At 46.7% G+C, this 27,261-nt stretch overlaps 1 protein-coding gene across 1 annotated transcript; it reads right to left on the bottom strand.

Annotated features, from left to right (window-relative positions):
• On the bottom strand, nucleotides 1-26,999 carry LOC115461827 (C-C motif chemokine 28-like). The gene is made up of 3 exons (XM_030191881.1): nucleotides 26,909-26,999; nucleotides 17,667-17,793; nucleotides 1-484 (listed from the first exon to the last, which is right to left on the bottom strand). The coding sequence occupies exons 1-3, from the start codon at nucleotides 26,964-26,966 to the stop codon at nucleotides 358-360; spliced, it is 312 nt and encodes a 103-aa protein (XP_030047741.1). The 5' UTR covers nucleotides 26,967-26,999; the 3' UTR covers nucleotides 1-357.
• Nucleotides 27,000-27,261: the final 262 nt, after the last annotated feature.

The raw sequence follows: 27,261 nt of genomic DNA, 5'->3' as shown, positions 1-27,261 counted from the left end.
GTTAGCGCTGCGTGGTAGAAAATAAAAAAAATATTTTCAGACGTGTGTATCGTACACGCGTAAAAAATAGAATTGCCACCTGGGCCACGCGGGAGCCGGGCGGTAGTTCCAAACTGATGCATGCTGGACGCATGCAGGCGCCTACGTGGCTTAGTAAAAGGTCCCCTAAGTGACTTGCCCAAGATGGTATGGAGCTACAGTGAAGTTTGAATTTTGGCTTCCCAGGGTCTCTGCCTGCTACTGTAACCACTAGGCTATTCTTCCACCTCCCAAATGAGAGAAACGCACTGAAGAGAAGAAAAGCACAAACAGGAAGGCGCGAAGTGTGTGCTATGAAGCTTCCATCTGTCTTCTAAATTACTGTATTTTCTTCCTCTGACCATTTGCCAGCTTCGGCCCTTGGGTAAGTCTTCTTCTCCTGAGCCATATCCTGAAGTCTTTATTTTTGGGGTCTAGGCACATCATTTGATTTTTGAAGATCAGGCTGTGCGGAGGAGGGGGGGGGGAGGGAAATAGAAAAAAGAAAACGGAATAAAATACATTTACATGATGCTTCCTGGAAACAGTATCGCTAGCACACATCACATTACCTCTCGCCTTGACTACTGCAACCTACTACTCACTGGCCTCCCACTTAACCATCTATCCCCCCTTCAATCCGCCCAGAACTCCGCCGCACGTCTTATCTTCCGCCTGGACCGATATACTCACATCACCCCTCTCCTCAAGTCGCTTCACTGGCTCCCGATCAGGTACCGCATACAGTTCAAGCTTCTCCTACTAACCTACAAATGCACTCAATCTGCAGCCCTCATCCACACCCTTGTCACCTCTCGTTTAGACTACTGCAATCTGCTTTTTGCTGGCCTCCCACTTAGTCACCTCTCCCCTCTCCAGTCGGTTCAAACCTCTGCTGCCCGTCTCATCTTCCGCCAGGGTCGCTTTACTCATACTACCCCTCTCCTCAAGTCACTTCACTGGCTTCCGATCAGGTACCGCATACAGTTCAAGCTTCTCCTACTAACCTACAAATGCACTTGATCTGCAGCCCCTCCTTACCTCTCTACCCTCATCTCCCCTTACGTTCCCGCCTGAAACCTCCGCTCACAAGACAAATCCCTCCTCTCAGTACCCTTCTCCACCACCGCCAACTCCAGGCTCCGCCCTTTCTGCCTCACCTCACCCCATGCGTGGAACAAACTCCTGAGCCCATAGGCCAAGCCCCCTCCCTGCCCATCTTCAAATCCCTACTCAAAGCCCACCTCTTCACTGTAGCTTTCGGCACATAACCATTTACCTCTATTCAGGAAACCTAGACTGCCCCAATTGATTGACTGCAAACTTGTCCTTTAGATTGTAAGCTCCTGTGAGCAGGGACTGTCCTTCTTTGTTTAAAATTGTACAGCGCTGCGTGACCCTGGTAGCGCTTTAGAAACGTTAAGTAGTAGGTGCCAAACGAAGGAATCGCTAGAAGGAAGACATTATCTAGCCGATATTTAAAGCCATTTAACCGTCCAGGAACGGCTCTTGGCTGGTTACATGGCAATTAGCTGGCTATGCTGAAATATTCAGCGGGAGATAGATGGCTATCTCCAGCGGAATATTGCCAGTTAGCACCTAGCAGATAACCGGTTATCACATCTATATAGAGGTAGTTTTTTCATTTATTTGTTGCATTTGTACCCCACATTTTCCCACCTCTTTGCAGGCTCAATGTGGCTTCCATAGTACCGTGAGGTGTTAGCCACCTCTGGTGATGAAACAAATACAGAGCGATGTTGTTACAGAACATTAGAGAATCAAGAGAAGAAGAGTGATATATTGTTCATTGCAGGCTTTTTTTTTTTTTTGTTACACCTGTACCCCACTCATGGCAGGCTCAATGCAGCTTACATGGGGCAATGGAGGGTTAAGTGACTTGCCCAGAGTCACAAGGAGCTGCCTGTGCCTGCAGTGGGAATCGAACCCAGTTCCCCAGGACCAAAGTCCACCACCTTAACCACTAGGCCACTCCTCCACTAGCAAAATTCCATGTAGAAGCCTGTCCTTGCAGCCGCGCAGGCTTCTGTTTCTGTGAGTCTGACGTCCTGCACGTACGTGCAGGACGTCAGACTCACAGAAACAGAAGCCTGCGTGGCTGCAAGGACAGGCTTCTACATGGAATGTTACTAGTGGAATAGCAACATTAACATTCCATGTAGAATCTCCAATAGTAGCAACAGAATCTCAATAGTATCAACATTCCATTTAGAATCTCCAATAGTAGCAACAGAATCTCAACATTCCATGTAGAATCTGAAATAGAGAAAGGGAACTGGGACTTGATATGCTGCCTTTCTGTGGGGTTTACATAGTATATACAGGTACTTATTTGTACCTGGGGCAATGGAGAGTTAAGTGACTTGCCCAGAGTCACAAGGAGCTGCCTGTGCCTGCAGTGGGAATCGAACCCCAAGACCAAAGTCCACCCACCCTAACCACTAGGCCACTCCTCCACTAGCAACATTCCATGTAGAAGCCTGCCCTTGCAGCCGTGCAGACTTCTGTTTCTGTGAGTCTGACGTCCTGCACGTACGTGCAGGACGTCAGACTCACAGAAACAGAAGCCTGCGCGGCTGCAAGGACAGGCTTCTACATGGAATGTTATTAGTGGAATAGCAACATTAACATTCCATGTAGAATCTCCAATAGTAGCAACAGAATCTCAATAGTAGCAACATTCCATTTAGAATCTTCAATAGTAGCAACAGAATCTCAACATTCCATGTAGAATCTGAAATAGAGAAAGGGAACTGGGACTTGATATGCTGCCTTTCTGTGGGGTTTACATAGTATATACAGGTACTTATTTGTACCTGGGGCAATGGAGAGTTAAGTGACTTGCCCAGAGTCACAAGGAGCTGCCTGTGCCTGAAGTGGGAATCGAACTCAGTTCCTCAGTTCCCCAGGTTATGGCTTCGTTGTGTTGCTGAGTTCAGTTACTTACGTTGGATAAGTAGTGCATGCCTTTTTGAACAGATCGGTTTAAAGCTTGTAAATGGGTCAAAGTAGGTGGGTGCGCTCTTGTGACACTTGGAGGGGCATAATCGAACGGAAACGCCTATCTCCATGGGCGTTTATCTCCGATAACGGGTCCGTGAAGGGGCGGGCCGAACCGTATTTTCGAAAAAATGGACGTTTTTGAGCTGGGTGTTTGTTTGTTTTTAGCGATAAAATGGAAACTAAAAACGCCCAGCTCAAAAACGTTTTAATCTGAGCCATTTGGTCGTGGGAGGGGCCAGGATTCGTAGTATACTGGCTCCCCCCTGATATGCCAGGACACCAACTGGGCACCCTAGGTCAGTGCGGTGGACTTCAGAAAAAGCTCCCACACGCATAGCTCCCTTACCACGGGTGCTGAGCTCCCAATCCCCCTCCCCCAAAACCCACTACCCACAAATGTACAACACTACCATAGCTCTTAGGGGTGAAGGGGGCACCTACATGTGGGTACAGTGGGTTTTAGAGGCCTCCCATTTACCAGCACAAGTGTTACAGGTGGGGGGGGGGGGATGGGCCTTGGTCCACCTGGCTGAAGTGCACTGCGGTACCCTCTTTAGGCACCTCTGCTGGCTTCAAAATGCCCCACTCTGGTCAGACTCCCTTGCAGCCTGTTTCATAGAAAAAATACAACTCAAGAGCTGAAGGGGAAAAAATTAACCCTTCACACAGCAGGTGAAAGTTGAAGGGCCCATTAGCCTGAATGAGAGAACTCTCTGGATCGCCAATCCCCCAGTAGCCCAATGGGCTCAGCCCTTCTCCAGGCTAGATACAATTTCGGCAATTAAGGACAATTTGTCACCTTTTTGACTCTAAACATTTTCATGCAACCATTTTCTCTTTTTTCACTTCATGCTTGGATTACTGTAACATCATCAAGACAAATAAGAGATCATAGAATTAGTTATAGTGGGAATGATTAAAACAGACATGGGTACTGAACAAGTGAATAGAGGTTAGGAGTTAAAAGCAGCCTCAAAAAGGTGGACTTTTAGCCTAGATTTGAAGACAGCCAAAGCTGGAGCTTGACGTACTGACTCAGGAAGTCTATTCCAGGCGTATGGTGCAGAAAGATAAAAGGAACGGAGTCTAAAGTTGGCAGTGGAGGAAAAGGGTACAGATAAGAGAGATTTGCCCAGTGAATGGAGTTCACTGGGAGGAGTGTAGGGAGAGTTAAGAGTGGAGAGGTACTGAGGAGTGGCAGAGTAAATGTAAGTCAATAAGAAGAGTTTGAACTGTATGTGGAAACAGATAGGGATTCAATGAAGAGACTTGCGGAGAAGGGTTATGTGAGCATAGTGACATTGGAGCCAATGAAGTGACTTGAGGAGAAGGCTGATATGAGCATAGCGACACTGACAGAATATAAGTTGTGCAGCAGAAGTTTTAACAAATTGAAGGGGAGAGAGATGGTTTAATGGGAGACCTTTGAGAAACAAGTTGCAGTAATCCAAGTATGAAGTGATAAGAGTGTGGATAACTATTTTTATTGTGCTCAGAAAGGAAGGAACATATTTTGGTGATATTATAGAGAAAGAAACAACAGGTTTTAGCAGTCTGTTTGATTTGTGCAGAGAAAGAGAGAGAGAGAGAGAGAAGTCAAAGATGACCCCAAGTTTACAAGCTAACAAGATAGAAAGTACGGGTGTTTTCCACAGAAACAGAGAATGGGGGAAGAGGAGAGGTGGGTATAGGGCAAAAGATAAGAAGCTCAGTCTTGGCCATGTTCAATTTCAGATGGTGGTGAGAGATCTAGGCAGCAATGTGAGACTGTTCAAATTTCTACTGTGGAGAGGTAGATCTTGGCGTCATCAGCATAAAGATGATTCTGAAAACCATGGGAGGAGATCAGAGCACCAAGGTAATAAGTTTAAATAGAGAAAAGAAGAGGTCCCATCACAGAGCCCTGAGGGACACCGACTGATAGTGGCACAGCAATGGAGGAGGATTCACTAGATTGTATACTAAAAATGCGATGGGAGAGATAAGAAGAAAACCAAGCCAGAACAGAGCCCTGAAATCCAAGTGATGGCAGTGTGTCAAGGAGTAGGTGGCGATCAACAGTGTCAAAAGCAGCAGGTAGAAAAGCAGCAGGTAGATCGAAGAGGATGAGGATAGAATGGAGGCCCGTGGATCTGACCAAGAACAGTTGAATGTAGAGGGCGGAAGCCAGATTGTAATGGATCAAGAATAGCTTGAGATGAAAGAAAGTCAAGACCATGGCGGTGAACAGCAAGTTCAAGTAGCTTGGATAAGAAAGGGAGGAGGGAGATGGGGCATTAGTTGGAAGGGCAGGTAGGGTCCAATGAAGGTTTTTTGAGGAGTGGTGTAACTACGGCATGTTTGAAGGCATCAGAAAGAGTTGCAGTGGAAAGCAAAAGACTGAGGATTTGACAGATAGAAAGGATGACAGTAGGAGAGATAGTGCTGGGCATATGGGTGAGAATAGGATCAGAGGAACAGGTAGTTAGTTTTGAGGCGGAAAGAAGATGTGTAGTTTCCTCTTCAGTGATTTCAGAAAAGGAAGAAAAGGAGGCAGGGGTTGGAGGGTTGAGAGAATGGACTAAGGGAAGGAGAGGTGGAGGTGACCTGGTTCAGAATTCAAGTTTAATCTTGTGAACCTTATCATGAAAGAACTCAGCCAGAGTTACTACTCTCGCCCTCCTGTAGCTTCCAACCCCTCCTCCTACCACAGTCTCACTGCTTCTCATCCTTTGAAGTCCACTCCATCCGTCTATTCTACCCGTTGCCACTCAGAGTGGCAGTCATTTACCGCCCCCCTGATAAATCCCTCCCTTCCTTCTTCACCGACTTCGATGCCTGGCTTTCTGTTTTATTGAACCCTCATCTCCATCCCTCATTCTCGGAGACTTCAACATACACGTTGATGACCTGTCCAACTCTCACGCTTCTCAGTTCCTCACTCTAATATCCTCCTTCAACCTCCAGCTATGTTCCACCACCCCTACTCACCGTGATGGCCATTGCCTTGACCTCGTCCTCTCCTCTTCCGGCTCACCCTCCAATTTCCACACCTCAGCTCTTCCTGTCTCTGATCATCACCTGATCACCTTCACACTTCTTCACCCTCCCCCTCAGCCCCGCCCAACATTAACCACTACTTCCAGGAATCTCCAGATTATTGACCCTCCCACCTTATCATCTAGTATTTCTAATCTCCTCCCCTCCATCATGTCCTCCGAGTCTGTTGACGAGGCTGTCTCCGCTTACAATGCCACTCTCTCCTCTGCTCTGGACACCCTTGCACCATCCACCTCCCGTCCCACAAGGCGTACTAATCCCCAGCCCTGGCTGACCTCTTGCATCCGTTACCTTCGCTCCTGCGCCCGATCTGCTGAACGCCTCTGGAGGAAATCTCGCACCCATTCAGATTTCCTTCACTACAAATTCATGCTATCCTCCTTCCAGTCCTCACTATTCCTTGCCAAACAGGACTATTACACCCAATTGACTAATTCTCTCAGCTCTAACCCTCGTCGTCTCTTCGCCACCCTTAACTCCCTCCTCAAAGTGCCCTCCGCTCCCACCCCCCCGTCACTCTCTCCTCAATCACTGGCTGACTACTTCCGCGACAAGGTGCAAAAGATCAACCTTGAGTTCACTACCAAGCCACCTCCTCCTCTTCACCCTTCAACCCTCACCCTCAACCAACCAACCCAGACCTCCTTCTCCTCCTTTCCTGATATCTCCGAGGAGGAAACCGCCCGCCTTCTTTCCTCCTCAAAATGCACCACTTGTTCCTCTGATCCCATCCCTACCAACTTACTTAACACCATCTCTCCTACTATCACCCCCTCCATCTGTCATATCCTCAACCTCTCTCTCTCCACTGCAACTGTCCCGGACACCTTCAAGCATGCTGTAGTCACGCCCCTCCTCAAAAAACCATCACTAGACCCTACCTGTCCCTCCAACTACCGCCCCATCTCCCTCCTACCCTTCCTCTCCAAGACACTTGAGTGCGCAGTCCACAGCCGCTGCCTTGATTTTCTCTCCTCTCATGCCATCCTTGATCCGCTTCAATCCGGTTTTCGCCCTCTTCACTCGACAGAAACAGCACTTTCTAAAGTCTGTAATGACCTGTTCCTTGCCAAATCCAGAGGCCACTACTCCATCCTCATCCTCCTGGATCTATCCGCCGCTTTTGACACTGTCAATCATGACTTACTTCTTGCCACACTGTCCTCATTTGGGTTCCAGGGCTCTGTCCTCTCCTGGTTCTCCTCCTATCTCTCCCACCGCACCTTCAAAGTTCACTCTCATGGATCTTCCTCCACCCCCATCCCCTTATCTGTTGGTGTTCCCCAGGGATCGGTCCTTGGACCCCTTCTCTTCTCAATCTACACCTCTTCCCTGGGCTCCCTGATCTCATCTCATGGTTTCCAGTATCATCTCTATGCTGATGACACCCAACTGTATCTCTCCACACCAGACATCACCGCGGAGACCCAGGCAAAGGTATCGGCCTGCTTATCCGACATTGCTGCCTGGATGTCCAACCGCCACCTGAAACTGAACATGTCCAAGACCGAGCTTATCGTCTTTCCACCAAAACCCACTTCTCCTCTTCCTCCACTTTCTATCTCAGTTGATAACACCCTCATCCTCCCCGTCTCATCTGCCCGCAACCTCGGAGTCATCTTTGACTCCTCTCGCTCCTTCTCTGCGCATATCCAGCAGATAGCCAAGACCTGTCGCTTCTTCCTCTTTAACATCAGCAAAATTCGCCCTTTCCTCTCTGAACACACCACCCGAACTCTCGTCCACGCTCTCATTACCTCTCGCCTGGACTACTGCAACTTACTCCTCACCGGCCTCCCACTTAGCCATCTATCCCCCCTTCAGTCTGTTCAGAACTCTGCTGCACGTCTCATATTCCGCCAGAACCGATATACTCATATCACCCCTCTCCTCAGGTCACTTCACTGGCTTCCGATCAGATACCGCATTCAATTCAAGCTTCTCCTTCTTACCTACAAATGCACTCAGTCTGCTGCCCCTCACTACCTCTCTACCCTCATCTCCCCTTACGTTCCCGCCCGTAACCTCCGTTCACAGGATAAATCCCTCCTCTCAGTACCCTTCTCCACCACCGCCAACTCCAGGCTCCGCTCATTCTGCCTCGCCTCACCCTATGCTTGGAACAACCTTCCTGAACCCTTACGCCAAGCCCCCTCCCTGCCCGTCTTCAAGTCTTTGCTTAAAGCCCACCTCTTCAATGCTGCGTTCGGCACCTAACCCTTACCGTTCAGTGAATCCAGAATGCCCCAATTTGACTGCCCCTATCGGACCGACCGTTCACTTGTCTATTAGATTGTAAGCTCTTTGAGCAGGGACTGTCTCTCTTTGTTAAACTGTACAGCGCTGCGTAACCCTAGTAGCGCTCTAGAAATGTTAAGTAGTAGTAGTCTGGGGGGAAAGTGAAGGGGGAGTTGGAGGTGAAGGCACTTTAAGGAGATAGTTCAGTGTGGCAAAGAGTATACACTAAGGGCACGCTGGGAGAGATAAGAAGAAAACCAGGAAAGAACAGAGCCCTGAAATCCAAGTGAGGACAGCGTATCAAGGAGTAGGCTGTGACCAACAGTGTCAAAAGCAGCAGATAGATCGAGAAGGATGAGGATAGAATAGAGACTTTTGGATCTGGCCAGGAACAGGTCATTGGAGACTTTAGCAAGCGCTGTTTCAGTTGAATGAAGAGGGCAAAAGCCAGATTGAAGTGGATCAAGAATAGCTTGAGATGAAAAAAAGTCAAGACAATGGCGGTGAACAGCACATTCAAGTATCTTACTACTACTACTACTTAACATTTCTAAAATGCTACTAGGGTTACGCAGCACTGTAAACAAAGAAGGACAGTCCCTGCTCAAAGGAGCTTGCAATCTAAAGGACGAAATGTCAAGTTGGGGCAGTCTAGATTTCCTGAATAGAGGTATAATGGTTAGGTGCCAAATGCGACATTGAAGAGGTGTGCTTTGAGCAAGGATTTGAAGATGAGCAGGGAGGGGGCTTGGCGTATGGACTCGGGGAGTTTATTCCAAGCATAGGGTGAGGCGAAGCAGAAAGGGCGGAGCCTAGAGTTGGCGGTGGAAGAGAAGGGTACTGAGAGGAGGGATTTGTCCTGTGAGTGGAGGTTTCGGATAGGAACGTAAGGGGAGATGAGGGTAGAGAGTTAACGAGGGGCTGCAGATCGAGTGCATTTGTAGGTTAGTAGGAGAAGCTTGAACTGTATGCGGTACCTGATCGGAAGCCAGTGAAGTGACTTGAGGAGAGGGGTAATATGAGCATATCTGTCCAGACGGAAGATAAGAAGTGCGGCAGAGTTCTGAACGGATTGAAGGGGGGATAGATGGCTAAGTGGGAGGCCAGTGAGAGTTGTGCAGCACTGCGTATGCCTTGTAGCGCTATAGAAATGCTAAATAGTAGTAGTAGTAGTAGTAGTCACGATGAGAGGTAATGAGAGAGTGGATGAGAGTTCGGGTGGTGTGCTCAGATAGGAAAGGGCGAATTTTGCTGATGTTATAGAGAAAGAAGCGACAGGTCTTGGCTATCTGCTGGATATGTGCAGAGAAGGAGAGGGAGGAGTCGAAGATGACTCCGAGGTTGTGGGCAGATGAGACGGGGAGGATGAGGGTGTCATCAACTGAGATAGAGAGTGGAGGGAGAGGAGAAGTGGGTTTGGGTGGAAAGACAATAAGCTCGGTCTTGGCCATGTTCAGTTTCAGGTGGCGGTTGGACATCCAGGCAGCAATGTCGGATAAGCAGGCCGATACTTTGGCCTGGGTTTCCGCAGTGGTGTCTGGTGTGGAGAGATAGAGCTGGGTGTCGTAAGCATAAAGATGATATTGGAAACCATGAGATGAGATCAGCGAGCCCAGGGAAGAGGTGTAGATTGAAAAAAGAAGGGGATAGGATAGGAAAGGGAGGAGGGAGATGGGGCGATAGTTGGAAGGACAGGTAGGGTCCATGAAGGTTTTTTAAGGAGTGGTGTGACTAACTACGGCTTGTTTGAAGGCATCAAGAACAGTCGCAGTGGAAAGTGAGAGATCGAGGATGTGACAGATAAAAGGGATGACAGTAGGAGAGGGAAAGGGAAGTGGGTCTTGATATTTCCTTTCTGAGGTTTTTGCAACTACATTCAAAGCAGTTTACATATGTTCAGGTACTTATTTTGTACCAGGGGCAATGGAGAGTTAAGTGACTTGCCCAGAGTCACAAGGAGCTGCAGTGGGAATTGAACCCAGTTCCCCAGAATCAGAGTCTGCTGCACTAACCACTAGGCTACTCCTCCACTAGCAACATTCCATGTAGAAGCCTGCCCTTGCAGATCAGCAATGCGGCCGCGCAGGCTTCTGTTTCTGTGAGTCTGACGTCCTGCATGTATGTGCAGGACGTCAGACTCACAGAAACAGAAGCCTGCGCAGCCGCGTTGCTGATCTGCAAGGGCAGGCTTCTACATGGAATGTTGCTAGTGGAATAGCAACATTCCATGTAGAATCTCCAATATTAGCAACATAATCTCAGCATTCCATTTAGAATCTCAAATAGGGAAAGGGAAATGGGACTTGATATACCGCCTTTCTGAGGTTTTTGCAACTACATTCAAAGTAGCTTACATATATTCAGGTACTTATTTTGTATCAGGGGCAATGGAGGGTTAAGTGACTTGCCCAGAGTCACAAGGAGCTGCAGTGGGAATTGAACTCAGTTCCCCAGGATCAAAGTCCACTGCACTAACCACTAGGCTACTCCTTCATTCCTGTGTTATGTAGATGGGTGGGAATAGGATCAGATGAACAGATGGTGAGTTTGGCGGAGGAAAGAAAATGTGCAGTTTCCCCCTCAGTTATTTCAGAAAAGGTCGCAGGGGTTGAGAGTACAATGAGCTGGGTAAGGAAAGGGGATGAGACTTGATATATCACCTTTCTGTGCTTACGATCAAACAGTTGAACCCAGTTCCCCTGGTTCCCAGGCTGCTGCACTAACCATTAGGCTACACCTCCACTCCTTCAGGAGAGGTGGAGGTGACTTGGTTGAAAACTCAAGGTTAATCTTGTGAACCTTGTCATGGAGGTACTCAGCCATGGTCTGGGGAGAAAGTGTGTGTGTGTGTGTGGGGGGGGGGTGGGGGGGGGTTGGAGGTGAAGGCACTTTGAGGAGAGAGCAGTGTGACAGAGACAGTGAGGGTTCTGTCCAGAACTCTGCTGCACGTCTTATATTCCGCCAGAACCGGTCTACTCATATCACCCCTCTCCTCAGTGGCTTCCAATCAGATACCACATTCAGTTCAAGCTTCTCCTTCTTACCTACAAATGCACTCAGTCTGCTGCCCCTCACTACCTTTCTACCCTCATCTCCCCTTACGTTCCCGCCCGAAACCTCCGTTCACAGGACAAATCTTTCCTCTCAGTACCCTTCTCCACCACCGCCAACTCCAAGCTCCGCTCATTCTGCCTCGCCTCACCCTATGCCTGGAACAACCTTCCTGAGCCCTTACGCCAAGCCCCCTCCCTGCCCATCTTCAAATCTTTGCTTAAAGCCCACCTCTTCAATGCTGCCTTCGGCGCCTAACTCTCACCTCTCAAGAAATCCAGACTGCCCCAATTTGACTGCCCCTATCGGACTGACTGTTCACTCGTCCTTTAGATTGTAAGCTCTTTGAGCAGGGACTGTCCTTTATGTTAAACTGTACAGCGCTGCGTAACCCTAGTAGCACTTTAGAAATGTTAAATAGTAGTAGTAGTAGTAGTAGGGTTGGAGCTAAGAGTTTGTCAAATGGATGTAGTTGTCTTGTTTGGCAACTGAAAGAGCAAAAGTGAAATAAGGTCAACAACAATTTGAAATGCATAAAGTCAGTTTGGGCACAGGAATTTAGCCAAAAGCGTTCGGGAGATCGTGCACAAATACGTAGGTAGCAGATTCTAGAGTTCAGCCAAGGCTGGGGTTCGCTACGCCTTACAGATTGGGGAATAAGAGAAGCGAGAGTGTCCAGAGCAGAGGACAGAATAGTATTATAGGAAGAAACAGCCTCATTGACAGACTTGGGTAACGTGGAGGGGCATATTCGATATGACGTCTAAGTCCGACTTTGGACATTTTGCGGAAAAACGTCCAAAATCCGAATAGGAAAGAAGGTCATTTTCAAAAAAGACAAATGTCTATCTTTTTGTTTTCGAAAATACTGTTCCGAACAACGTTTTGTCATTTGGACATTTTGTTTTTTTCGTCCATTGGGATGTAGGAGGAGCCAGCATTTTTAGGAGACTGGTCCCCCTGATATCCCAGGACAGCAATAGGGGCACTGCAGTGGACTTCATAAAATGCTCCTAGGTACCATTGCTTATGTGCTGAGCCCCCCCCCCCAAACCCACTACCCCCAATTGTACACCACTACCATAGCCCTTACAGGTGAAAAGGGCACCTATATGTGGGTACAGTGGGTTTCTGGTGGGCTCACAGTTTGTTCCACAAGTGTAGGAGCCTGGGTCCACCTGTCTGCAGTGCACTGCGTCCAACACTAGACTACTCCAGGGACCTGCATGCTATTCTGATGGACCTGAGTACAACATCTGAGGTTGGCGTAGAGGCTGACAAGTAATGTTTTTCATCACATTTTTAGGGGGTGGGAGGGGGTTAGTGACCACTGGGGGAATAAGGGGAAGTTAATCCTGATTCCCTCCAGTGGTCATCTGGTTATTTAGGGCACCTTTTTGTACCTTATTTGTTATAAAAACAGGTCTAGTTCAAAACGTCTAAGTTTTAGTCCTGGACGTTTTTGTTTTGTTCCATTATAGTGTAAGTCTTAGGAACGCCCAAGTTCCGCCCTGAACACGCCCCTGGCACCAGGGGCATAGCCAGACTTCGGCGGGAGGGGGATCCAGAGCCCAAGGTGAGGGGGCACATTTTAGCCCCCCCCTGGTGCCGCCGACCCCCCCCCCCCCCGCCCACCAGCCAGCCAGACAGCCATTGTCGACCTCCCCCCTCCCCGACGTGCAGGACGTCAGAAACAGAAGGAATAGGAAGCCTTTTGCGAGGAGGACCTCGGCTGGCGGGGGGGGGGGGGGGGGTTGAGCGGGTCATCGGCAGGGGTTCCAGGGCCCAATCTATGGGGGCCCAGGCCCCTCGTAGCTACGCCACTGCTTGGCACACCCCCTTGATATTTGAAAGCACTTCTGAAGGACTTCAGAGAAAAACGTCTAAAAATAGGTTTCGAAAAAAATGATTTGGACATTTTTGTGAGAAAAACATCCAAATGCAGACATGCCACTTTTTGGACGTTTTTCTCTTCTCAAAATGAGCCCAATAGTGGTTGAGAAGAGAGATGAAACAATGGTGGAGAGAGTGCAAGGGTTAATAACCTGAAGCAGTGGTATGCTGGAACGGGCTCGCGAGAGCCGTTGGTTACGTTTTTAAGAATTTTGGGAGTTGGTTATTAAAGTAGGCCCTTCTATGGATACTTTAACAACGAGCTCCAAAATGTGGGCTCAGGCCCCCTCCTGAATTCTCTTTTACTTTGCTGGCAGGGATCCTGAGCCCCACCAGCCAAGTAAGTAGACTGCCACCACTCTCCGCTCCTCGGTTCTGGCTCTGAACAGCAGGCTGGGACTTCTCTGGCGCTGCATTTAGGTAATGCAGCAATGCTGAAGCTTGAATGAGTATGTGAAAGTGAGAAACTTAGAGGCAAAAGAGTTAGAGTCATTAGCATGAATATTAAAATCCCCAAGAATGAGGGAAAGAGAAGAAGGTTTAAGAAAGAAGGAAAACTAGGAATTAAAAATCAGCAAGAAATGAACTTATCAGAGGGTTGATAAATGACCGCTACTCGGAGAGGTAAGTGGAGTGAATAAATGGATGGAGTGGACTTCAAAGGAAGAAAAGCCGTGAGACTGAGGTGGAAGAACAGGTTGAAATTTACAAGAAGGCATGGGCATAGTTTGACAGTTTCATTTGGGGGGGGGGGCAAAGGGTAGGGCGTGTCTCTCTCCCTCCACCCTCTCCCTGCCGCTGCTCCCCCACCACCACCGCCCCCTCCTGCCACTGCCACAGCCACAGCACTGGAGTCTTCCAGTGGCGCCCGGTATCACCCTCCCCCATCTTCCAATCCCCCGAGCCACTGGCAGCCTCTGCACGGGAACAGGAAGTTGAAGGAGAAAGAAAGGCTTACGGGTGCGGATCTAAAGCAGCGTGCACGCACGCACTGTGTATATGAGTAGTGTCTGTTGAGATCCTACAAAATAATGCCTTAGAATTCACTTGATGATGGATTTCTAAGTAGTCTGCCCAACAGCTGCCCTGCAACAATATAACCACATACACACTTAATGGAAAAATTGATATTTTTAAATATAATTACATTATCCCATTATCTTAAAATTGATCACACGTATGTCTACTACAACGGCAAACCTCTCACCACACATGGCAGGATCCTACAATATAATTACATAGGAAAAATATATTCAAATTCTGGTGGGCATCTCAATAATAGCAATACAAAATTCCTTCACTGCCAGGTGCTTTGTGAAGTAACACTAAAGCCTGCAAAGAAGCTTCTTAACACCAATTCTGAACACAAATACTAACAACAGTACTTTTATAAAGACAGCGGTGAATATACATAGCAGGAATTTGCATTCCATTGGAAAATTCAGACAAGTCAGACTCAGAACACCACACAAACCACCTGACAGCAGATTCTCTCACCTTGGTCACAAGCAGGACACATACCAACCCTCATGAATTACAGAATAGAGGACCAAAAATTACCAACTGTCCTGTAGTCCGGCATCAGCCCTTCCCTGCCCTTCCCTTCTTTTTTAACCCTCATCCATCCCCATAGCCCAGCATTAGCCCTATCCATCCCTTCCCCATCATCTATCCCGCAGCTAGGCATCTCTTCTACCCTAGCTCCCCCCACCCCTCCCTGTAGCCTAGCATCAGCCCTCTACTACTGTCTACCTGTTCCCCCCCCCCCCACACACAATAGTCTGGCATCTCCCCTACTCTTCCCAATCTCCCCCTCCCTCCACCCTTAAGCTCATCAGCAATCAGCATTAAATGTAAAACATTTTAATTTTTCATGCTTGGGCACTGCAGACACGACCCCCACCCAAAAGCCAACATAAAACACCTTTTTTAAATTATTATTTTAACCTGGGCACTGAACCCATCCCTGCCCAGAAACCCACCAACATACCTCCACCCCCCCCCCCCCCCCGCACTGTAGCAAAGAGCCCACCCCCCACCCTCACCCAAAAGCCCACAATGACACATATTTGTTTGACCTGAGGAGACTTTGGGCTCTGGGTGGTGGTGATCAGTGGTGAGGCAGGGCCCAATCCCAGATTAGTTGAGTCTGGCCCTGAATAAAAGCCTCCCCAGTCCCAATCGAATCCTTCCCCGGACCCACTGCCTCTCCCATTCTTGCCCTGCTGCTCTCTCCCCTTTCATCTACTCACCGTAGCTGCAGATGCCTCCAGCAACAGCAAGACCCGACCCAGCGCCTGTTTCTTTCTCCCTCTCTCCCCATTCATTCACCTGCCGTGCAGCATGATCCCTCCCATTGCACCTCGCCGGGTCCGCACTAACCGTTCCCCCCTGCCACACCGACTTACCTCCTGTCCCAGCCTCTGCTTCAGCTTCAGGGCGGCGCACAGATACCCACTACGGCCCACGAAGAGCTCGTCGGAGCCGCGGAGATCTGAGGAGGGCGCGCAGACGGGGCCCAGCTGCCGGAAGCGCTCCAGGGCCTGCTCAGCCGCCTCGGGTTGCTCCAGCGCCGTGTGCACCAGCGCCGCCGCCACCGCGTACACGCCGGCCCTGCCCAGCAAGAAGGCAGCGCAGGTCTCGGGCTTGACGTCGGCCGCCCGCAGCGGGGCTTCCAGGAGGCGGCGCGCAGGTAGCGCAAGCAGCGGGGCGCGAAGAGCAGGTGCAGGCTGAGGCGGTAGAGCATGTAGGCCACGCCGGCCAGACTCCCGTACAGCCCCCCGCCTCTGATTGGAGAAGGACAACCAAATGGGCGGGCCTGAGACGAGACCCACCCGTAGCTACACCCCTGGGCTAGATGGACCATTGGTCTGACCCAGTATGGCTACTCTTATGTTCTTATGATTCACCCAGAAGAATGCTAGGAAGAATATACAAGACCTCCTCAGCACCATTAAATTATGCTTACTTTCACCAGTGCAATTAGCTGTATTCCCTTATATCACTGGCTATAGTACATTAAACAATGATCACTTTCAGCAGTGCAATGAGCTGTGCTCCCTTATACGACTAGCTATAGTACATTAAACTGTGCTCATTTTCACCAGTGCAATTAGCTGTGTTTCCTTATACCAGTGATTATAGTGCATTAAACTATGCTCACTTTCACCAGTGCAATTAGCTGTGTTTCCTTATACCTGTGGCTATAGTGCGTTAAACAATGATCAATTTCACCAGTGTAATTAGCTTTGTTCCTTATATCACTGACTATATAGTACATTGAACTATGCTCACTTTCACCAGTGCAATGAGCTGTGTTCCCTTATACCTGTGGCTATAGTGCATTAAACAATGGTCAATTTCACCAGTGTAATTAGCTATGTTCCTTATACCACTGGCTATATAGTACATTAAACTATGCTCACTTTCACCAGTGCAATTAGCTGTATTCCCTTATATCACTGGCTATAGTACATTAAACAATGATCACTTTCAACAGTGCAATGAGCTGTGCTCCCTTATACCAGTGAGTATAGTGCATTAAACTATGCTCACTTTCACCAGTGCAATTAGCTATGTTCCTTATACCACTGGCTATATAGTACATTAAACTATGCTCACTTTCACCAGTGCAATTAGCTGTGTTCCCTTATACCAGTGAGTATAGTGCATTAAACAATGGTCAATTTCACCAGTGTAATTAGCTATGTTCCTTACACCACTGGCTATATAGTACATTAAACTATGCTCACTTTCACCAGTGCAATTAGCTGTATTCCCTTATATCACTGGCTATAGTACATTAAACAATGATCACTTTCAGCAGTGCAATGAGCTGTGCTCCCTTATACCAGTGAGTATAGTGCATTAAACTATGCTCACTTTCACCAGTGCAATTAGCTATGTTCCTTATACCACTGGCTATATAGTACATTAAACTATGCTCACTTTCACCAGTGCAATGAGCTGTGTTCCCTTATACCAGCGAGTATAGTGCATTAATCAGTTCTCTAGTAGCTGTGGTGCAATGGGTTATGCTAATTTTCTCCAGTTACTGCAGTGCTATGATCTGTGCTGACACCAGTAGCTTTGTGCTCATTTACACCATTGGGTGCAATGCTATAGTCTGACATGCTCACTTTCACCAGTGCAATGAGCTGTGTTCCCTTATACCAGCGAGTATAGTGCATTAATCAGTTCTCTAGTAGCTGTGGTGCAATGGGTTATGCTAATTTTCTCCAGTTACTGCAGTGCTATGATCTGTGCTGACACCAGTAGCTTTGTGCTCATTTACACCATTGGGTGCAATGCTATAGTCTGACTTCATTTTTCCTAGAGTTGTATATTGACATAGACTTACACCTCACGATGCGGTTATAATAGTATAGTCAGTGTATACTTACACAGCAGCTGGAAGATTGCAGTTCCAATCTGTCATCTGGAAGTTTAGGTGTCTTACATGCTTGAATATATGTTTGGGGATATGTTTGGCCACCGTGGTACAGCAGTTAAGGTTCACTGTTGGCATCCCTGCAAGAGCCAAAACCAGAAGAAATTCAGAAGGTGTCAGACCTGTGAGTTCTTGTACAAAGTAGAGCGCTGCCGAGCCCGGTACTTGGACCAGGTTCTGTTTGGCGGCCGGACAACCCTGGGTTTCACCTGTGCTGACCGCCGTTTTCCCAGAGGTTGAGCCCCTAGGTGCAGGCGGCCTGCAGGGCTTAGAAGATGGAGCAGGAAGCAGGGTGATGAAAGTGACGGCCATACAGGCAGCAGGCAAGAGAGTAATCCAGGTACAGGCAGAGTCAGGAGGCAGGCAGCAGACACAAGAGTAATCCAGGTACAGGCAGAGTCAGTAGGCAGGCAGCAGACATGAGAATAATCCAGGTACAGGTAAGGTCAGTAGGCAGGCAGCAGACATGAGAGTAATCCAGGTACAGGCTAAGTCAGCAATGAAGAACAAAGTAGAGGAGAAGCACACTACTGAGCAAGTAACACCTACCAAAGTAGAAGTCGAAGCAAGGAGTCTAGGGAGAGCTCAGCTGATAAAGTGCTGGCGTCTGACATCAGCAGGGAGAAGGGGCACAGCCATAGGACAAGAGCAGGGGAAGGAGGAACCAGACGACCAATAGGAGAGAAGCAAGGGAAGCCGCTGCTTTTGACACTGTCGATCACAGCATACTTCTCAATACCCTGTCCTCACTTGGATTCCAGGGCTCTGTCATTTCCTGGTTCTCTTCCTACCTCTCCCTCCGCACCTTTAGTGTTCACTCTGGTGGATCCTCTTCTACTTCTATCCCTCTGCCTGTCGGCGTACCTCAGGGTTCTGTTCTTGGTCCCCTCCTCTTTTCTATCTACACTTCTTCCCTTGGTTCATTAATCTCATCCCATGGCTTTTCCTACCATCTCTATGCTGATGACTCCCAAATCTACCTTTCTACCCCTGATATCTCACCTTGCATCCAAACCAAAGTTTCAGCGTGCTTGTCTGACATTGCTGCCTGGATGTCTCAATGCCACCTGAAATTAAATATGACCAAAACCGAGCTTCTCATTTTCCCCCCCAAACCCACCTCCCCGCTCCCCCCGTTTTCTATTTCTGCTGATGGCTCTCTCATTCTCCCTGTCTCCTCAGCTCGAAACCTTGGGGTCATCTTTGACTCTTCTCTTTCCTTCTCTGCTCATATCCAGCAGATCGCCAAGACCTGTCGTTTCTTTCTTTACAACATCCGTAAAATCCGCCCCTTACTTTCCGAGCACTCTACCAAAACCCTCATCCATACCCTTGTCACCTCTCGTTTAGACTACTGCAATCTGCTTCTTGCTGGCCTCCCACTTAGTCACCTCTCCCCTCTCCAGTCGGTTCAAAACTCTGCTGCCCGTCTCGTCTTCCGCCAGGGTTGCTTTACTCATACTACCCCTCTCCTCAAGTCGCTTCACTGGCTCCCTATCCGTTTTCGCACCCTGTTCAAACTTCTTCTACTAACCTATAAATGTACTCACTCTGCTGCTCCCCAGTATCTCTCCACACTCGTCCTTCCCTACACCCCTTCCCGTGCACTCCGCTCCATGGATAAATCCTTCTTATCTGTTCCCTTCTCCACTACTGGCAACTCCAGACTTCGTGCCTTCTGTCTCGCTGCACCCTACGCCTGGAATAAACTTCCTGAGCCCCTACGTCTTGCCCCATCCTTGGCCACCTTTAAATCTAGACTGAAAGCCCACCTCTTTAACATTGCTTTTGACTCGTAACCACTTGTAACCACTCGCCTCCACCTACCCTCCTCTCTTCCTTCCAGTTCACATTAATTGATTTGATTTGCTTACTTTATTTATTTTTTGTCTATTAGATTGTAAGCTCTTTGAGCAGGGACTGTCTTTCTTCTATGTTTGTGCAGCGCTGCGTACGCCTTGTAGCGCTATAGAAATGCTAAATAGTAGTAAATAGTAGTAGTAGTAGGAAGAGCAGACCCAAGTGGGTGGAAGCAAAGCAATCAAGGAGCCTGGAAGATTATTATAAAAACTGGACTTCCACTGAATTCCCCATTCTCTGGACCTCTCTGCATCTCTCTGGACCCTCCCTGAAACCCAGCAATGAAAGTATAAAGGGAGGATTCATGTATAGTCAATTATTCTGATTAAGACAACAAGAGGGGAATTTTCAACTTTCATTAGAGTTTGAATTACATTTAATTAGTTTCTAAGAAGCAAACCCTAAATAAATTACAAATTACACCAGTCAAAAGGGTCATTATATTCATCTGATTTTCCCAGTACCTCAAGAAGTTTTAATTAAACAACTCTATATACTAAGATGCAGACGTTATTTCTAAATAATGATTTTAAACTTATTTTTGACGATCAAAATCAGAAAGTGTGCAAACTCCACAATGTCCAACTCATGTATCAATTCTCAAACAATCCGATTTGCCATAATGATTGCAAACCAATGAGTTTCAATCAAAAATGGGAAAAAAGGAGACAAAATGACCCTCCTCTTCGCCTGTCCACCATATATACAGCACTAGTAAATAAATATGCAATGAGCCATACACTTATCTTAATCGTTATTTTTGCTAAACTGCTCCTTTTTTTTCCAACAGAGCACCCTGTTTCAATAGCTCCTTTGTCAGGGACACCAGTGTTTGCTTTCTTTCCGCCTTCTTACTAAAACGGATTTCTCACTAAAAGCATGCTCGGCTGATTACATACAGCCTATACTACTACTACTTAACATTTCTAGAGCGCTACTAGGGTTACGCAGCGCTGTACAAATTAACAAAGAAGGACGGTCCCTGCTCAAAGGAGCTTACAATCTAAAGAACGAAATGTCAAGTTGGGGCAGTCTAGGTTTCCTGAGTAGAGGTGTAGTGGTTAGGTGCCGAAGGCGACATTGAAGAGGTGGGCCTTAAGCAGTGATTTGAAGATGGGCAGGGAGGGGGCCTGGCGTATGGGCTCGGGGAGTTTGTTCCACGTTTGGGGTGAGGCGAGGCGGAAAGGGCGGAGCCTGGGGTTGGGGGTGGTGGAGAAGGGTACTGAAAGGAGGGATTTGTCTTGAGAGCGGAGGTTACGGGTAGGAACGTAAGGGGAGATTACATACAGCCTATACCGAATCCTCTCTTTATACTTGCCTTGTTGATTTCAAATTTGGCTGCTCCTCAGTTTCCTTTTATAGATATCATAGATACAGTGGGATTGATTCTACTTTTTGACATGATTATTTCTCTCTCCCTTTGGGCTTCTTTAAAGTTTTAGACATTTATTTAAAAGGCAGCAGATCTAGGAAAGATTCTTGATCACATTTATTTTCAACATTTATATTCCGCTCTATGTTTCCAATTCTAGGCTGAGTACACGATTACATACACATTTGGTCTCATTTTCGAAACAGAAGGACGTCTTTTGACATAAAATGGAAGATGGATGTCCTTCTTACAGAGACGTCCAAATCGGTATAATCGAAACCCGATTTTGGACGTCTCCAACTGCATTCCATCGCAAGGATGTCCAAATTTCAAGGGGGCGTGTTGGAAGCATAGCAAAGGCAGGACTTGGGCGTGCCTAACACTTGGACGTCTTTGACCCTATTATTGAAAAAAAACAAAGGACGTTCCTGACGAACACTTGGACGTTTTCACCCGGACGTGTTTTTATTATGACTAACGCACAAAAAGGTGCAAAACAAATGACCAGATGACCACCGGAGGGAATCGGGGATGATCTCCCGTTACTCCCCCAGTGGTCACTAACCCCCTCCCACCTTCAAAAAACATGTTTAAAAATATTTCATGCCAGCCTCAGATGTCATACTCAGGTCCATGACAGTGCATGAAGGTCCCTGGAGCAGTTTTAGTGGGTACTGCAGTGCACTTCAGACAGGCGGACCCAGGCCCATACCCCCCCCCCCCCCACCTGTTACATTTGTGGAGGAAACAGTGAGCTCTCCAAAGCCCATGACAAACCCACTGTATCCATATATAGGTGCCCCCCTTCACCCGTGAGGGCTATGGTAGTAGTGTACAGTTGTGGGTAGTGAGTTTTGGGAGGCTCAGCACACAAGGTAAAGGAGCTATGTACCTGGGAGCTATTTGTGAAGTCCACTGCAGTGCCCCCTAGGGTGCCCGGTTGGTGTCCTGGCATGTCAGGGGGACCAGTGCACTACAAATGCTGACTCCTCCCATGACCAAATGGCTTGCATTTGGACGTTTTTGAGATGGATGTCTTTGGTTTCGAAAATGGCTGAAAGTCAGAAATGTCAATTTCTATGGACGTCCAAATTTAAGGATTTGGACATTTCTGACGGTATTTTCGAAACAAAAAAAGGAAGTCAATTTTTTTTTCAAAATACGGGTTTCTCCACCCCTGGATTTGAACGTTTTGCAAGGACGTCCAAATCGCAACTTGGGTGTTCCTTTCGAAAATGCCCCTCATTATGTCAGAAAAAAAACATATGACATAAAAACAAAATAAAATAAAACTAAATTTAAAATAAAATCCATAACATTATTATGTCTGGTACCATCAGAACATTACAATAACGCACATATCATTCCATCAATAAGACAAAACCTAAGTTGTCTCTTCAAGCAAGTAATTCTAGACCATCAGTTATCCATCATTACTGTCAGTTTTAACTCATTGCTAGTCCATCATTACTATCATGCATTGATATTATATGCCTTCTGAAATAATGTCTGTAATGTAGATTTAAACTCTTTCAGGTCTTGTAAAGATCAAATATTATCTGGAAGGGCATTCTACAATTGTTGACCTTTTATATAAAAAATTGAATTTCTGTATTCATCCAAATATACTGAATGAAATGAGGGTACATCAAATACATTACAGTAACAGGGGAGATCTTATCACATAGTACCTTAAACACCATCATTAATACTTTATATCGAAGTTGATATTGTACAGGTAACCAACGGAGGGTTATAAGCAATGTTGTGTAACATTCGAATTTGGATAATCCACAAATCATTCGTGCAACTGCATTTTGTGCTAATTAGAGAGATTTCAAAATTCTTTTAAGTAGAGGAGTGTGGTAGCCGTGTTAGTCCACCTTTAAGGTTATCAATAGAAATCAAACAAAATAAAACATGGAAAAGAAAATAAGATGATACCTTTTTTATTGGACATAACTTAATACATTTCTTGATTAGCTTTCGAAGGTTGCCCTTCTTCCTCAGATCGGAAATAAGCAAATGTGCTAGCTGACAGTGGTATGTAAGTAAAAACATTCAAGCATTACTATGACAGTCTGACAGGGTGGGAGGATGGGGTGGGTAGGAGGAATGCATGGGGACATCAAAGCATATCATTGATATTCTAACAGGATGGGTGTGGATAGGTGAGGGGTGGGGTGATCAACAGAGAAATACAGCTTTATGGTTTATAATGGGCTGATCACTCTACCCCTCACCTATCCACACCCATCCTGTTAGAATATCAATGATATGCTTTGATGTCCCCATGCATACCTCCTACCCACCCCATCCTCCCACCCTGTCAGACTGTCATAGTAATGCTTGAATGTTTTCACTTATATACACTGTCAGCTAGCACATTTGCTTATTTCCGATCTGACGAAGAAGAGCAACCTTCGAAAGCTAATCAAGAAATGTATTAAGTTATGTCCAATAAAAAAGGTATCATCTTATTTTCTTTTCCATGTTTTATTTTGTTTGATTTCTATTGATAAAATTCTTTTAGGAATCTCCATCAGTAAGGTATTGCAATAATCAAAATGTGAGATGAAGATACTTTGAAATATCAATCAAAAATTTCCTGGTGTTAAAAAAAATCTTTTAAACGTCTAATAATGTTAAGTTTCAAGAAAATTGTACCCAATTACCTTTTACATCTGTTCTTGCGTGGTGACTGCCTGATCTAATATTACCCCTAATGATCTCTGATGGTGCAAGACCAGGGCCATCCAGATGGGGGGGGCAGGGGGGACAAAATTCCCCAGCCCCGCGCCTCCAAGGGGACCCGACGCCGGGGTCTATCTCCTTATCCTGCTCCCAGGCCACCGGCGCTGCAGTCCCCAGTCTCACCTGCACGCCCTCGGCTCCATCGACAGCCCCCCTTCTGTCTGCCACCGGGTCCCGTGCATTCAAATCGGCAGGACAAAAAAGAGATAAGGGAATTACTAAGGTGGAAATGATAAAATATGGGTACTGAACAAAGTGAGTAAGGGTTAGGAGTTAAAAGCAGCATCAAAAAGGTGGGCTTTTAGCCTAGATTTGAAGATGGCCACAGATGGAGCTTGACGTACTAGCTCAGGAAGTCTATTCCAGGCATAAGGTGCAGCAAGATAAAAGGAACGGAGTCTGGAGTTAGCAGTGGAGGAGAAGGGTGCAGATAAGAGAGATTTACCCAGTGAACGGAGTTCCCAGGGAGGAATGTAGGGAGAGATAAGAGTGGAGAGGTACTGAGGAGCTGCAGAGTGAATGCACTTATAGGTCAATAAGAGGAGTTTGAACTGTATGGGAAACGGATAGGAAGCCAGTGAAGTGACTTGAGGAGAGGGCTAATATGAGCATAGCGACACTGTTAAAAACAGTAGCAAAGTGCTGATCCCTGCGGTACTTCCTAGGAAATATCCATAAAAGTAGAAAAATTGGTTCCATTAACAATACGAAACTGTCTCGTAGATAAAAAAAAGAAAAGATTCAAACCAATTATAAACAATATCATTCATTCCAATCTCTTTTAATCATTGTAATAAAATCTTATGGTTTAAAGTATCAAAAGCAGCAGATACATCTAAAGACACAAACATAATTCTAGTGCCTTTTGTCAATCCAGCACATCCAGTATCCAACAATGACATCAACAAGGTTTCTGTATAACGCTCATGTCGGAATCTGAACTGGTATTTATCCAATACTTGGTTTTCATTTAAAAAATCAACCGATTAATCATGGACACTCTTTTCAAATAATTTTAGCCAAAAAATGCAAATTAGAAATCAGTTGATAATTACAGAAAAGTTCACTCTTTTCAAAAAAACTTTCCTGAAAATACCAGAGACCAGCTGAACAAGATCGCCAAAACCTGTTGTTTCTTTATCTACAACATTAGCAAAATTCGCCCCTTCCTTTCTGAATACGCTGCCAGAACCCTTATCCACACCCTTGTTACCTCTCGCTTGGGCTATTGCAATTTACTTCTCACTGGTCTTCCGCTCAGCCATCTCTCTCCTCTCCAATCTGTCCAAAATTCTGCGGCATGACTTATTTTCCGCCAGAATCATTATACGCACACTAGCCCACTCCTCAAGTCACTTCACTGGCTCCCTGTCCGCTTCCGCATACAGTTTAAACTTCTCGTACTGACCTTTAAATGCATCCACTCTCCAGCCCCCCCATTACCTCTCCACTCTCATCTCTCCCTACATTCCTCCCCGTGAACTCCGCTCACTGGACAAATCTCTCTTGTCGTCCTCCTTCTCCTCCACTGCTAACTCCAGGCTTCGCTCCTTTTCTCTCGCGGCACCTTATGCCTGGAATAGACTTCCTGGACCTATACGTCTAGCTCCATCTCTACCTGTTTTCAAATCTATGCTGAAACCCCACCTTTTCACTGCTGCTTTTAGCTCCTAGCCACTACTCAATTGCCCTCCCCTTGTCCCTTCCTTCCTTCTCACCCATTACTTCTTCACTCGTAACTGTCTTGTCTGTCTGTATTATTTAGATTGTAAGCTCTTTTGAGCAGGGACTGTCTCTTTGTATCAGGTGTTCAGTGCTGCGTGCGTCTGGTAGTGCTATACAAATGCTAATAATAATAACAAGTAATCCAGAGGATAAATGTACCTGCTACTTAAAACTCAGATAGCTGCATTAGCCCTGGAGGAAACTGGATGCAAGGCAAGGTAAGGGTATGAAATTTCCAGACCACACAGTTCCTTTCTTGCAAAATTAGGGGCGTTCCTGGAAAAGTCTGGGGACTTGTAGGATTCAAGATTTGCATATGTATTTCTGGGTGTAATTTTTTCCCTTTGTTGTGTGGCTGGGGACGCTCCAAAATGGGGTCAGGCAGAAGACCAAAAGAAATAAACACGTTGCATGATAACAGGATCAGGCATTTGGTTCCTGGATACGTTCCACATGCGGTTTTCTGTATTAATTAAGTGTGTACACTATTTTTCACCAGAGAAGATACTCTTCAGACATAAGTGGAGTTTCAGGGACTTTGTTTACACTGATGTGTCCCTCCTCTCACCTATAAAATTCCTCTTTTTATCTGAAACCATAAAGCACCTTGCTCTCAATAATCCCCATTCACATTCTTACCCATCCGCCTGTAAACTGGGTGGTTCTTCTTGGTGCATTTCTGTGCAGAGGGTGCTTATATTGTATCATTATATTATTGTTGTCCCCCTTCTCCTCCACTGCTAACTCCAGGCTTCGTTCCTTTTCTCTCGCAGCACCTTATGCCTGGAATAGACTTCCTGGACCTTTACGTCTAGCTCCATCTCTACCTGTTTTCAAATCTATGCTGAAAACCCATCTTTTCACTGCTGCTTTTTAGCTCCTAGCCACAATTGCCCTCCCCTTGTCCCTTCCTCCCTTCTCACCCATTACTTCCCTCACCCGTAACTGTCTTGTCTGTATTACTTAGATTGTAAGCTCTTTTGAGCAGGGACTGTCTCTTTGTGTCAGGTGTTCAGCGCTGCGTGCGTCTGGTAGCGCTATACAAATGCTAATAATAATAATATTCCTGGGAAAAAGTGGAGGCCCCAGTTTAATGAGCTTCACACAGTCTATTGGAAGCAGCAGGAGTAGCTGACCCTGATAGCCTGAGCAGCGACTCCATCCTGTTTATATCTTTCCGTAGGTGCGGTCTCCAGAACTGCACGCAGTACTCCAAATGGGGCCTCACCAGAGACTTATACAATGGCACCATCACCTCCTTTTTCCTGCTGGAATGAGGCTCTCTCATAAAAGTTTGGTTTTCTCCATCATCTCTAACCATGCATGTATGAGGAAGACTGGTGCTTTCCAGTTTGGACATAAGACTTTCCCTTTAATCCCTCCCCTCCTTCCCCAATCACTTCCCCTATAAAGAAATGTCTTGTGCGCTGTCTGCAGGTCTTCATGTTTCTTGGGTTGTGGTTTCGGTGGAGATATGTCCTTACCTTCTAAAGATGGAAGAAAAAGTAAGAGAAGACATGCTATGAACAGTAGCGTCTTCATGGTTGTCTCCCGTGTGTCCCTGGGCTGACACAGCTCAGCTGTAGGTTCTGCGGCATAAGTAGACAGCTGCAAGTCTTATAGAGCCCTGTTCTCATACCTTCACCACCCCTGAGTGGGAGGAGCCCTGGATCCTGACTGCTATCTCTTGAGCTTCATACCTAAGGACTGATTTCAGAAACACCATGGGAGGAGGTGGGGGGTTTCTCAGCCTGTGAATGATGGAGAAGACACCTGTATGATTTCACAAACCCAAACAACCTTAAGGCAATATAGCTCAATGTCTTGCCTGTCTGAG

Source organism: Microcaecilia unicolor, chromosome 2 (genome assembly GCF_901765095.1).
Source record: "Microcaecilia unicolor chromosome 2, aMicUni1.1, whole genome shotgun sequence".
NCBI lineage: Eukaryota > Metazoa > Chordata > Amphibia > Gymnophiona > Siphonopidae > Microcaecilia > Microcaecilia unicolor.
This window is presented reverse-complemented; position numbering and strand designations above follow the sequence as displayed.

What these genes read in the sequence shown, in the direction of transcription:
- LOC115461827 (XM_030191881.1), bottom strand. Translation starts at nt 26,966, where the DNA reads ATGAAGACGCTACTGTTCATAGCATGTCTTCTCTTACTTTTTCTTCCA. An exon ending in TTTTCTTCCATCTTTAGAAG is followed by an intron (nt 17,794 to 26,908) that starts GTAAGGACATAT and finishes TGGCTCTTGCAG; the next exon opens with GGATGCCAACAGTGAACCTT. An exon ending in TGCAATCTTCCAGCTGCTGT is followed by an intron (nt 485 to 17,666) that starts GTAAGTATACAC and finishes TCCTCCGCACAG; the next exon opens with CCTGATCTTCAAAAATCAAA.